Source organism: Aspergillus piperis (genome assembly GCF_003184755.1).
Source record: "Aspergillus piperis CBS 112811 unplaced genomic scaffold BO85scaffold_31, whole genome shotgun sequence".
In the NCBI taxonomy this organism is placed as follows: domain Eukaryota; kingdom Fungi; phylum Ascomycota; class Eurotiomycetes; order Eurotiales; family Aspergillaceae; genus Aspergillus; species Aspergillus piperis.
In genome coordinates, this window is record NW_020291621.1 from 228,218 (window position 1) to 240,280 (window position 12,063).

At 53.4% G+C, this 12,063-nt stretch overlaps 2 protein-coding genes across 2 annotated transcripts; both read right to left on the bottom strand.

The window, feature by feature from the left end:
- Positions 1 to 56: 56 nt before the first annotated feature.
- Positions 57 to 897, bottom strand: BO85DRAFT_454014 (uncharacterized protein). The gene has a single exon (XM_025661181.1). The coding sequence runs from the start codon at positions 769 to 771 to the stop codon at positions 283 to 285; it is 489 nt and encodes a 162-aa protein (XP_025510424.1). The 5' UTR covers positions 772 to 897; the 3' UTR covers positions 57 to 282.
- Positions 898 to 3,049: 2,152 nt separating this feature from the next.
- Positions 3,050 to 11,599, bottom strand: BO85DRAFT_472678 (type I polyketide synthase; the record flags this gene model as incomplete). Its single annotated transcript, XM_025662575.1, has 17 exons — positions 3,050 to 4,279; positions 4,335 to 4,812; positions 4,867 to 5,207; positions 5,254 to 5,328; positions 5,385 to 5,669; positions 5,728 to 6,342; positions 6,397 to 6,597; positions 6,685 to 6,710; positions 6,770 to 6,866; positions 6,928 to 7,938; positions 7,972 to 9,068; positions 9,126 to 9,575; positions 9,629 to 10,073; positions 10,126 to 10,238; positions 10,297 to 10,420; positions 10,488 to 11,001; positions 11,064 to 11,599. 17 exons carry the CDS (start codon positions 11,597 to 11,599, stop codon positions 3,380 to 3,382), a joined length of 7,308 nt encoding a protein of 2,435 aa, XP_025510425.1. The 3' UTR covers positions 3,050 to 3,379.
- Positions 11,600 to 12,063: the final 464 nt, after the last annotated feature.

Consider the following 12,063-nt stretch of genomic DNA (forward strand, 5'->3'; position numbering starts at 1 on the left):
CGGCACAGGAAAATAATTGGTTTCCTTCACCTGAAACAGATAAAAGGATCTATGACATTTGATCCGGAAGGTGATTTCTTGGCTAGGCTGAGGACTTGAACCATTAACGCGCGAGGAATGTACCACTGCTAAAGTTTGAGTCAGAACATACCACCCTGGTCGACGCCACGCTCGCTAAATGATATAGTAAGGTTCAGCTATCCGCTCGCCATCTTACGCGACAGATGTCAAGAAGATTCCTCGAGGGAGTACATTTTCTCGTCACGCAGCAACCCTCCGCGCCTAACCCGACTCCGCGACAGTTGCACTTCTTTCAGGGCTTTGTTGAGATGATGGCGAGTCAGGGATCACATATTTCTCTTTGCCGTAATGCCGAACTAGCTGTGTAACATCCGACAGTGAGCTAGCCAGTCGTTCTGCTAAAACGCTCATGCTTGCAGTGTCCATACAATGAAACCTCGTTTGGACTTTGGCAAGTAGATGCATCTCATCCACCCGGAGCTGTAGGTTGCGAACCACAGAGCGACAGAGGGATAGAACGTGCTTTGTAAGAAGCAGCTTCACCATTTCCCCATCCTGCTCCGACACTCTCCAATCGCCAAAGTGGACGGGGGGCAGCTGGGGGGCCTCCGGCTGCTTGCTGTAACCCATATAAACCCAGCTGAAAATTTTCTGGAGCGCCGTCATGAGTAGTCGCAATACTGTACTGTCAAGTTGACACAGCACACAGTGTAGAATGCCGTCAGCACAGCCGATGAACGTCGAAGCCATTGATAGAACTTGATCGAACGGTATGGCAAGGTGGTTGCGTTCCGTGGAATGGAAGAGGTATAGTTGTTCTGTGAGCAGCCGGAGGCAGGAACATGACGTCTCCCCTTCGCATTGGAATGGGCTGGGATTTCCAAAAAGGAGGGATGAAGTGATAGAAGTGCTGGTGGGTGCCCTGTTGGGGGGGTAAGAAGCCGGAATGTGGCTGGGGGTTGCAGCATTCGGCTTCTGTGTAACCACACGGGGTTGTACGTCAACTCTATATATGTTGTCGTTGATAGTAGTACCAATTGGGGACATGAGCCTTGCGTCTGAGTGGTCCTGTGTGGATTCAAAAGCGATAATTCCATTGGACTGCCCGTTTTCGGTTCCTGAAGTCAGGTTGTCGTACGTCAGTCCCAGTGGACAGGATCCTGTAACGATTTTGTGTTTCACCCGTAAGAGACGTACCGTGTTCCAAGGTTGGGTAGGTGCTTTCAAGCTGAAGAACTGTCATTTCTGTGTGACTGGGAGTCCTAGATTGCAAGACACTGCGAACTCACTTGACATAGGCCTCCGTTCGGTGGAGGAGGATAAACTGTAGCATCGAGATCGAAGATAGGGTCTATCCAGGGACATTCGAGATCAGACTCCAAAGGCTGATCGTTTGATAATGATCTTGAAGGGGTTTCGACAATCGTTGGGTAAAGGTTATTCGGAACTAGCAGTGGAGATGGTGGCAGTTTGTCCGCGGTCCTTGCTGGTCCCTGTCGCCCACTACTGGATGCGTTCAGCCTAGCAAGTGTCCTCTTGTTTCGGCTGCCCTTGGGCTTGCCAAGCTTTTGAGTGTAGCTGTACTGGCAGGTGACATTTCTATCCCTCGGTTATTTAGAAAGGGGACTTCGCTGGACCATGTCGGCTTTGGTGCTGGGGGTTGACGCACGCGTTCTCGCACTTCTTACAAGGGCTACCGCCTGTGCATCGTATTTTTGCCCTGTGACAGGCATCACAGGCAAGACGCAGCCTCCTGGGGCGCATTGTCCCACGTGAATGAGGTTCTGGATTGTCGGACATGTTCAGCGGCACACGGTCATTGCAACAATGGAAGCCACTGGTCCTTTATATATATATGGATATTCCAACCCAGCCTGGCACTAGTCGGCTAACCGTCGACGGCAGAAAACCTGTCTCATCTCGTTGATAGGATGTGCTGGCCGCACGCAGCCTTGACTGAAGAAGGGAGATCGTGGAATGTTGCATCGCTCGTTTGCAATGGGCGGGTATCGGCCACCTGTGAAGTCATGTCCTCCCAGGAGCCATCCCATGACCGTACTAAGACTGCGCAATGCCTTAAGGCCTGGTAGGCAATCCTCCAATCACGAACGGGGAGGGCTTCTGGCCAGGATATGGTCAAAATGCCGACTACCCACAAGGGAACTATCCGGACCGGTGGATGGAGTAAAGGGCGGGGTGCTATGGTGCATTGAGCAACAGCACGCCTGGAAGAGTGGAGATTGGTGGGAACGCGGCGCTAGTAAAGGATACCATCCGGATTGAGATCTATGATCGATTTTAGACTGTTGGGCAGGGGGTTTCAGGTCGAGATCTGTCTAGGAAGCTGAGGGGGATTGTTCCAAAATGGTAGGCTTCGAAGTCTGGTGGTACCGATCTCGACAAGAACAAGTCCATATGTACCATTTGTCGATCGCCGATTGCTCGTACCTTGGCGGGGGTAGTCAAGCTGGGGCCATGAAAAGGATTATCCCTGTGACAGCTGCAGAGCTATCACGGACTATTGACCGGAGTCAATACTGGTCGTGGGTGCAGAATTTTGTCATGTTCGGTGGACAGTAGTGACCATCCCTACAAGTCTTTACCCTCGCCGGTCGCAGGGGATTCGTCAGCGGCGAGGTTAAGCGCAGAGAACTATTTGATTAATACATCCAATGGGAACTTCTTCGTCCTTCCGACGGGCTCCAGCTACCGGAAGATCTCTCCGGGGACCGATGGCAAATACACGGCCTGCCACCCATTTCGGTTGAATTGGATGTAACCTATGGTCGACAGTGAACCAGATAACCAAATGGTGCCAGTTCACTGCCTCGGCCCACAGTGGGATTACGAACAGTTATGCCAACAAGGAAGCGGACCTACACGCCCACAGGATGATTAGTTTATGCACTAATGACAAACAATCGTACAGAATCAATCTTGGCCACTATGCAACCTGGTTCTAGGATAAAGTAAATGGCATTGTTAACTACCCAATGGGGATCGGTGAACACTGCCGTCCACGGGACCTCTCGCATATACTTTCTGTTGAACTTGGACTGGAAAGGCCTTGCGTGGTCATCTGTGAACATTTATGCACGATTTGAATATATGGATATTTTTCTGTGGGCCTCTTAAGTCTACTGGCCCGACGAAGGTGAATCCCTCGTTCGCGCCCTGAAGTACCAAGCCACCATCCAGTCGTCCCCGCTCTGCGCATCAACCCTGCTCCTATTTCGAAGGTAGCACCCCTAGAGGCCTACAGTGTCCCCAATCAGCAGGGCCCGCGGTCTCGGGCAAATTCAACGCACGGGGGATTGGGATTACCTGTCGGCTGTATCGGGACTACATGGTGCATCTACTATGCCTCGACGGCGGTAGGCCCGTTGGCCGCCATGCGAGCATTGAGGGCCAGGCGCAGGTGATCAGCTACATGCAGTAGCGACAGGCTTTGCAGGAGCACAAAGACACTGACATCCACATCGAGCTGTTGCCGAATCCAGTTTCGGACCTCCATGGCCACAAGAGAGTCGACCCCTAGCGCAGGAAGGGAATCATGGGCACTGATGCTCTGAGCATCGCGCAGGAGAAAGTTTGCTAGCGCCAAGCCCAATGCCTGCGCAATCCTTGTTGTGGCTTCTTCTTCTTCCAGGATCTCGGGTCGAGAGCCACATGCAGCAAGAAATCCCCGGAGACTGTTCTGATCTGAGGTTCCAGCTGGGGATACCTCGCTGCCCCCATGGATATTATGATAGATGCTCATCCGAATGTCGTTCTTCCAGGCTACTCGGCTGGAGCGGGTCGATATGGGAACGGTAGTGTGTACACCCAGTAGAATCTGACTGGCATTGCAGTACGCCCCGGCCTGGGCTCCGGTGGGATCAGGAGCTGATCGTGCGATGGCAAGAACCATTGCATCCAGAAGGTCGTGCTCCTTCAGAATATGCATACCACTCTTTGTGAAGCGATCGAATAGAGCCTCATTCTGTGATACAAACCCCACCTCACCCATAACGCCGACATCTATCACCGATGCTGGCAGGCCCTTTTGATGTCGATATTGCACAAAAGCATCTAGAAAGGTGTTGGCGGCCGCATAGTTTGCTTGTCCCCATTGACCAGCAATCCCACTATACGAAGAGAATAGGATAAAGAAGTCCAGGTGAGCAGAGGTGGCATGGTGCAAATTCCAGGTCCCCTGAACCTTGGGATTTACCACGCTAGTCCAGTCGGAGAAGTTCATGTCCACCAGTGATACATCCTAGCGAACGCGGTCAGAGCTAGTCGGCTTCTCATAGATATCGTGAGCCACATACCTTCAGGATCATCGACATGTTTATAACGCCAGCCACTGGCATAGTCGCTGCAGTAACTGCTTTATGGACATCATCTGTCTCAGATACGCTGCCTGTAATCAACTGGACCTCACATCCCTGGGAGCGAAGCTCAGCTGCAAACTGGACAGTCTCAGGGAGCTGGCCAGCGGAGCGGGAGAGGAAGATGAGATGTCGGGCCCCGATCTCGACCATCCAGGAAGCTACCGCGCGGCCCAGCCCCCCCAGCCCACCCACAAGAAGGTAGCTGCGGTCGGGCCGCAGAGTGATGGAGGGTTTCTTAGGCACTGATCCAAGATCAATGGGGTCATCAGGCATAGTGATAATAATTTTTCCAATGTTTCGACCGGCCTGCATGAATCTGAAGGCATCTTGGATTCGGTTGGCCGGGAAGATGTTGGCCGGGGCATCTAAGGAGATGGCCCCAGACCGTATCCAGTCCGCACAACGCTCTAGGAGCCTAGTGAACTTTGTGAGCAGCAGCTCGTAGTGCTTTGTAAAATGGTATACTTACTCAGCGGCTTGCCGGGGCCGTAGTTGAGATAGCTGCCAGAGGTCAAGCCCAACAAATGTTCGATTAGCCTCGAACGCCTCCATGGAAAGCTTCGCACGGCGGCGGAAGTCTCGTTTGCCGATCTCGACCATGGTCCCAAACTCGGCGACACATTTCCATGAGGCCAGCAATAGCTCCCCGGACAAGGAATTGAGCACCACATCAACACCACGATTTCTGGTGGCCGTCATGATGTCCCGTTGGAAGGATGCATCTCGGGAATGAAAGATGTTCTCGTGCGGAATGTGATAATGGTCGATCAGATACTGTACCTTCTCCTCACTCCCGACTGTGCAGTAGACCTGTCTCCTTTAGCGATGCTCCAGCCATGCGACTGATGTCACGTACCTGTGCTCCTATCATCTGGGCGATTTGAATCGCAGCCAAGCCGACTCCACCGCAGGCAGAATGGATCAGAACGGACTGAGAATTGTAGTCGTCAGGGAGTCTGAAGGTGTCCCGCTGGGAAATTAACGTACCTGACCCTTCCCCAGTCTTGCCTTATCCACCAGAGCCATGGCAGCTGTAGTGAATACACACGGCAGCGATGCCGCCATCTCAAAGGACATAGTCCCATCCATTCGGACGCAGATAGCCTGTGGTAAGGTTACATGGGTAGCGAAGCACCCACTGGACATATACATTACATGGTCACCGACAGAGAGAGTTTTGACCTGGGCACCGACGGCTCGTATTATACCCGCGCCTTCAAGTCTCACCTCTCTAGCGCTGTTGTCAAGCACCCCCAGACCAATCAGCACATCCTGTATCAGATGTCAGCAATTGGGCCACTTGGGTCTGCTGGGCGGACAAGCGGCGTACACGAAAGTTCAAGCCGACTGCTTTGGTCTCAACGAGGACCTCGTCATCTGCTAAGCTGCCAATATCATTCTCCGTCCACCCCACAGTATGAAGCAAGCCCGGCGTCTCAATAGCGAGCTGTTTCCGCGTCGAGGTGGCCGAGGTGCGGAGATGCGAAAAGGCCTCGGAGATATTAGTCCAATGTGCACGGGGCACCAAAACATCCCCGTCCACGATGGCAAATTCCCAATCCGGATTCATGGAATCAGGCCCAAGGTCAGAAAGGGGACTACGGAGGAGAATTCTGATCGTCAAATCCGCTGCAGTTGAGCTTGAAGTCACGTTGTCCACCTCCACCGTCGTCAGCCTAGCCGACAACTCATTGCGGGCGGTGCGCGCCAGTCCCAGTATCATGGAAGCTCTGGGATCTTTGCATTTCACCTGTGACGCATGAGTGACCCACAGCATCTGCTCTTTGAATGTTTGTAAGTATTCCAGTATTACCTTAAACGTTGACGCTGACATGGCGTGGATTGTAGGCTCTTGCAGGTCTAGCACAGATATTACATCCTGCGTGGGGGGCAGAGGCTCGCCTAGGGTGCAGATGTCCACGGACATTTTTCGGTCATGCAGGCGCTAATTAAGGCCTTTCACGAACGTTCCTGTTGGGGTGTAACACAACAGAGTCACCCGAGAGGGAATTGTTCGCGGACGGGCCGTTGAAACGATCATGCCTGCGTTGCTATGATATGGAGCAACCCCATCAAGCACAACGGCATCAGGCTCCTCAAAGCCCGCGGCTATCAGTTCCTGGGTCCATCGGTCCGGTGAAACATATGGCTGATCCAGGCGATTGTCCGCCCGTCCAACCCACCACCCAGGTAAATATCCCTATATATACCTGCTATTAGTTTCCAAAGCAGATGAATACCAGTGGAGCGGGGGATCTGCAGGCTGGAAAATTGGGAGGACAGCTACCATAACATAATCATAAAACTTGGCCTCTGCCCATAATTAGCTCTGAAGGCACACTACAGTTTGCGGTCTAGAAGGTCCCACTCACCGGGGCAGAGCTCATGCAAGAAGAGACGACCTCTGGGGCTTAGCAGACTGCGGAGGTGTCGTAGAGATGTCTGCAAACACGGCGTGGCATGCACAACCTGAATTTGGTAAACACTAATACCTGACCTAACATAGTTACTGAGTGTTAACATCACTTACATTACTAGCAACGATTAGATCGTACTGCCCCAGCTCGAGGCCCTGGGTTTCAGGGTCTCGCGTGATATCCAAGACAACATATGTCATGCCCTCGCGGTCAGCGAACTGCTCCTGTGCTGTAGTTAAGAATCCCGGTGAAACATCGCTATAGGTATAGCTGCTGTACAAGCGCTCGCCATTGGATGAGGTAAGTGCCTGGAGGACCTTCCGGGTACTTCCGCCTGTCCCAGCGCTGACCTCCAGGACACGCATGACGGGGTAGCTATGACCTAAGAGCGCCACCGCATCTGCGTATTCTAGAGTGTCCGTGATAACACAAAGCTCCTCAAATATTTGGTCTTGTCGGAGGACTTGTAACGGATGGGCTTCACCGGTGAAGATAGTTGGAGCGGCCATGAAAAGGCGATGTACCGCGGTGGCGAAGACTGCATATGGCGAGGCCTTCACTTGGGCCACTAGGGCATCCACGCGAGCCAGACGATTGGCACGGCTCATTCTTTCGAGCTCAAGATCTGCAGGCACCAAAATGTTCGACCCTCTCCTGTATCGGTCTAGCTGAGTCTTTTGCCAGGCAAAGAACACCCGGAGATGCTCGGGGGTCTGCTCGTCGAGCTGTAACTGGCCCTGGTGCTCCAGCATACATAAAAGAACAAGTTCCTCCAGTAGAGCCCATTCGGAAGGACAGTGCGTACGGGGGTACATCAATTGGGCCAAATCGGCGAAGTCGGCGTCTCGTTTCCACTCCAACTGGGTTATTAGCGGTACATCTTCCGAGACAGGACTCGCTGCAGTGAGGGCAGAGGCCTTGAAGCCTTTCACTGAGAGGACAAGCTCGCCTGCTGCTTGGGCAACAAGCTCGCCAACGTATGATCCTCCCTCAGATGTAGGGATATAGGAATACACCTCTACACTACCCTTGGTGGGAATAATGACCATCTCTTCGATGAAGGTTGGGACGGCGGGATGACGGTATTTCCGTGCCTGGCCGCGACAGACAGACACGGTGAATAACTAGAAGCACTGGTCGATCATTCCGGGATAGACCGCATAATGTGCACTTCCGTGGATGTTCTGCCATGGGACGGTCGCAGTGGCTCTGTTGTCCACTGTCGCAGCTGAGATGGATTGCAGACCACGGAATGCCCCAGTGTAATCCAAGCCCACCTGACGCAGGACATTATACCAAGTTCTTTGGTCAACTAGCCGAGGAAATGGTGCCGCTGACTCGTCCACGTTCCTAACTACAGTTTTATCCACGGACGCTCTAGCCTCACCGTAGCAGTTTCGCACCCAGCGGGTTCCATCAAAGGAGCTAATGCTGAATGAATACCATGGAGACGCCTCCGATGAGTCCATTGATATTGGGCGGAGGCTTGTGAGGATCTCTGTCGACCCTTCCGTTTGCAACGTCAATGCTGTACTGATGCTGATGTTTCTAAGCGAGTAAGCTGGCTCGCCTTCTAACTGAAGCAGAGCCTCCCCGATCATAGAAACATAACCTGCCGCAGGAAACACCGCGTGATCACTGACACGATGGCCTTCCAACCAAGGAATATGTTCCAATGCCAGTACATTCCTCCATGACGGCTCATGGCCCATTTCAATTACCCGGCTTCCCAGAAGTTCGTGCGGCGGATATGCTCGAAAGCGCCAGTCGCGGGCCAGGCGGGGCTCGGCCCAGTGGGACACGTCTTTTTGCCAGGCATAACGGGGCAGGTCCGTGACACACTGACCCGGGGGGCAGACCCTTGCGAGGTCAAGAGAAACATTGTGCTGAGACAGCATGCCTGCACACTGCAGGAGGCTTTCCTGGCATTGTTGGGATCGTTGGAGGGTTCCCACGTGCCCGATGTCGGGTCGTTGGACGTCATGAAGGATCTGTCGGATAGGTCCTTTAAGGGCAGGGTGTGGTCCGATTTCGACGAAAATAAGCTTTTCAGGGTAGTCCCGTAAGACGGAGCGAAGGCAGGCATTAAACAGCACCGGGCTTTCCATATTCTGACGCCAGTAAGTGGCGCCTAAGCCATCTCCGGATAACCTGTCTCCCGTGACCGTCGAGTAGAAGGGGACCTCGGGGCACTTGCTTTGAAGAAATGGCTGGAGATGCTCTTCGTAGTGAGGTCCATACTCCTGCATACGGTCTAACGGAAGGTGAGCATCTACCTAGCATGGTAGTCAGTGGTTGCGGGTACACTCACGAGAATGGAAAGCCTTCTCCACACGTAAGAATCGAGCGAAAGTCCCCGGTTGCTCCTCTTGAATACGACGCACCACCTCCTCGACGCGTTCGGTATCTCCTGAGATCGTCACGCTCTGATGACTGTTTTCACAAGCAATCACAACTCCTTGTTGGAGTAGGGGCCGCACTTCTTTGGGGCCGAGGCCGATGGCCGCCATGGCTCCTTTGCGCGAGGAGGTGTCGTGGCTCGCACCTCGAAAGGTGGCTGCAGCCATCGCCTCCTCGGCAGTGATGGCACCGGAAGCATATGCAGCTGCCATCTCCCCCGATGAGTGGCCCAGCACAGCCGTGGGGACGATGCCCCAGGACCGTAGCACATCAATAATCCCAATCTGGAGGGCAATGGACAGGGGGTGGCCCATGACGGCTTCATGAATTCGACTGATCGTGTCTGGTTTGCGTAGCTCCGCTGAATCTAGCATCAGTCTCGGTCCAAATGTAGCCTTGGAGCGTGCTTCTCACCTTCGATGGTCCATGGTGGTGGACTGGGTAGTGTGCGTAAGAACCGGTCCAACTTCTGAACTGTGTCCCGAAAGGTGGCATTTACCTCCAGAAGCTCTGCCCCCATCTGCGGCCATTGTGCTCCCTGTCCCGTGAATACCCACGCAATGCGTGGAGGCAAACTGGCAGCTTCAGCTGTTGACACATTCCAGGACTTTTTGTCGCCTGCAACCGCATAAGCGCGATAGGTGTGATGGGACCGGCGATTGGCGAGCGTGTATGCCACATCCTGCAAGGAGGCATGACCTTGCTCAACGTACGCTTGATGTGCGGCAATGGAGGACTGCAGGGAGGCTGCGCTATGGGCGGAGAAGATCAGCAAATGGGCGTCCTCTTCCCGAAGAACAGGGTCGGGGCGTGACATCTGATCGACGACCCCGCATTGGCGGGGTGATTCGAGAATAACCTGACGGTATGAGAAAACATTCGCTAGCAGATAAGGGCACAGGGCCTCCTACATGGGCATTGACACCGCCGATGCCGAAGGAATTGACGCTGACTCGCTCGGCACGGTCCGCAGGCCATGGCTCAACCTCCACGGGGACGTGCAGCTTGCCGGTCTTAAAGGGGACTGACGGCAGGCCACGAGTTAGACATATACCAGATAATGAAGCTGAAGGAACACTCACTGTCGGGGTTTGGTTCGGAAAAGTGGATGTTAGGCGGCACTTGACGGTGTTCCAGTGCCAAAACTCCTTTTATGAGACCCGTCAAGCCGGCCGCCCCCTCAGAGTGGCCGACGTTAGGTTTGACCTAGCCCACACAAATCTTGATCAGTCTCCAACTGGTCCCTGTAGAATACGGAGAGGTCCGTTCATACCGAGGTAATGATTATACCAGTCTCGCCAAAGCACTTGGCCACGGCAGTGGTCTCGAGAGGATCCCCCACGGAGGTGCCAGTACCGTGGCATTCGATCATGGCCGTCTGGCCGAGGTCAGCAATACCGGCCATCTCGTACGCACGGCGCATCAGTGCCTCTTGCGCGGTTGGGCTCGGGGTGAGCATTCCCTGGGTCTGACCATCGCAATTAACGCTTGTACCTCGGATGACTGCCCTGATGGGATCTCTGTCCTGTATGGCCTGTCGTAAGGTTTTGATGTAGATAGAGTTGATTGCTTCCCCACGCCCGTAACCATCGGCAGATGCATCAAAGGTCTTGCACGTTCCAGTCGGCGATAGCACACCTTGATCACTAAGTGCCAGGCTCATGGTAGGCGAAAAGATCAAGCTCGTTCCACCAACCAATGCACCCTCACAGTCACCGTCGCGCAGCGCCTTACAGGCGAGATCGAGGCATACCAATGAAGAGGAGCATCCAGTCTTAATAGTCATGCTTGGTACTCATTAGTTTCGCGTTTATTTGATGGATAATGTGACAAGAATGATTGTGCCTACCTAGGGCCGCGGAGATCAAACTCGTACGAAATACGATTTCCCAGCACAAAGTCATCATAACCCGTAACGCGATAGGCACCCATATGCTGTGTCTCCTTGGCATTCAAGTCCAACCAGTCCTGGCCAAAAACGCCGACGTAGCAGCCGATCTTTCGACCCCGCCACAGGGTGCATCCCGCATTCTCCAGGCACTCATACGAGACTTCCAGGAGTTGGCGCTGCTGCGGATCCAGCCGTTCCAGCTCTTTCTTGGGGCTGGAAAACACATTGCTATCGAATTGGCGGACATCAACGTCGTCTAGAAAGTACCCCTGCCGCATGCGCACCGTTCCCGGCTTGCCATGCGGATCGTGGAAGGCGTCCAGGTGATACCTGTCCTTCGGCACGTCACAGAGCCCACTTCGCTTCTCAATTAGCATCCGCCAAAAGGACTCGCTGTCGTTTACTCTGCCAGGTAGCCGCATGGCCATGCCCACGATGGCAATAGGCTCGTGCGAGCGTGAAGCATGGTTCTGTTCATCAACGGTGATCCCCATTACGTCGTACTTGAAATCGTGGCTGTTCAGTGAAAATTGAATGAAACTACTGTAGTGAAGATTGATTATTTCCTCTGCCCATACAGTGATGGGGTTGTGAACTTGATGTAATAAACCTTGAAGATAGTGCGAGATGAGGCACGGGCCATATCGAACGAGTCCTGTTGCAGTTTGGAACAGGATAGGGTTGCAATATAGAAACTGGGTTCTGTTCTTGGTCCCGCATACTAGCACAAGTATGGGCCGAATGTGACATCGGATAGACGGTTATCATTTCAATAACGCCGATCTGTCTGAGTAACATAAGGATAGTCGCCGACCTTCACTCCGCAGAAGATATACGCCGATCGAGTGGATGCAAACCCCTCGGTGCATAATCCAGGTTTTTTGTGACTGCAAGTCAACTCCATGTCTCATTTACAGCTCAATCTGGGTCCCACGATGCGAATTACTAAGATGAACTA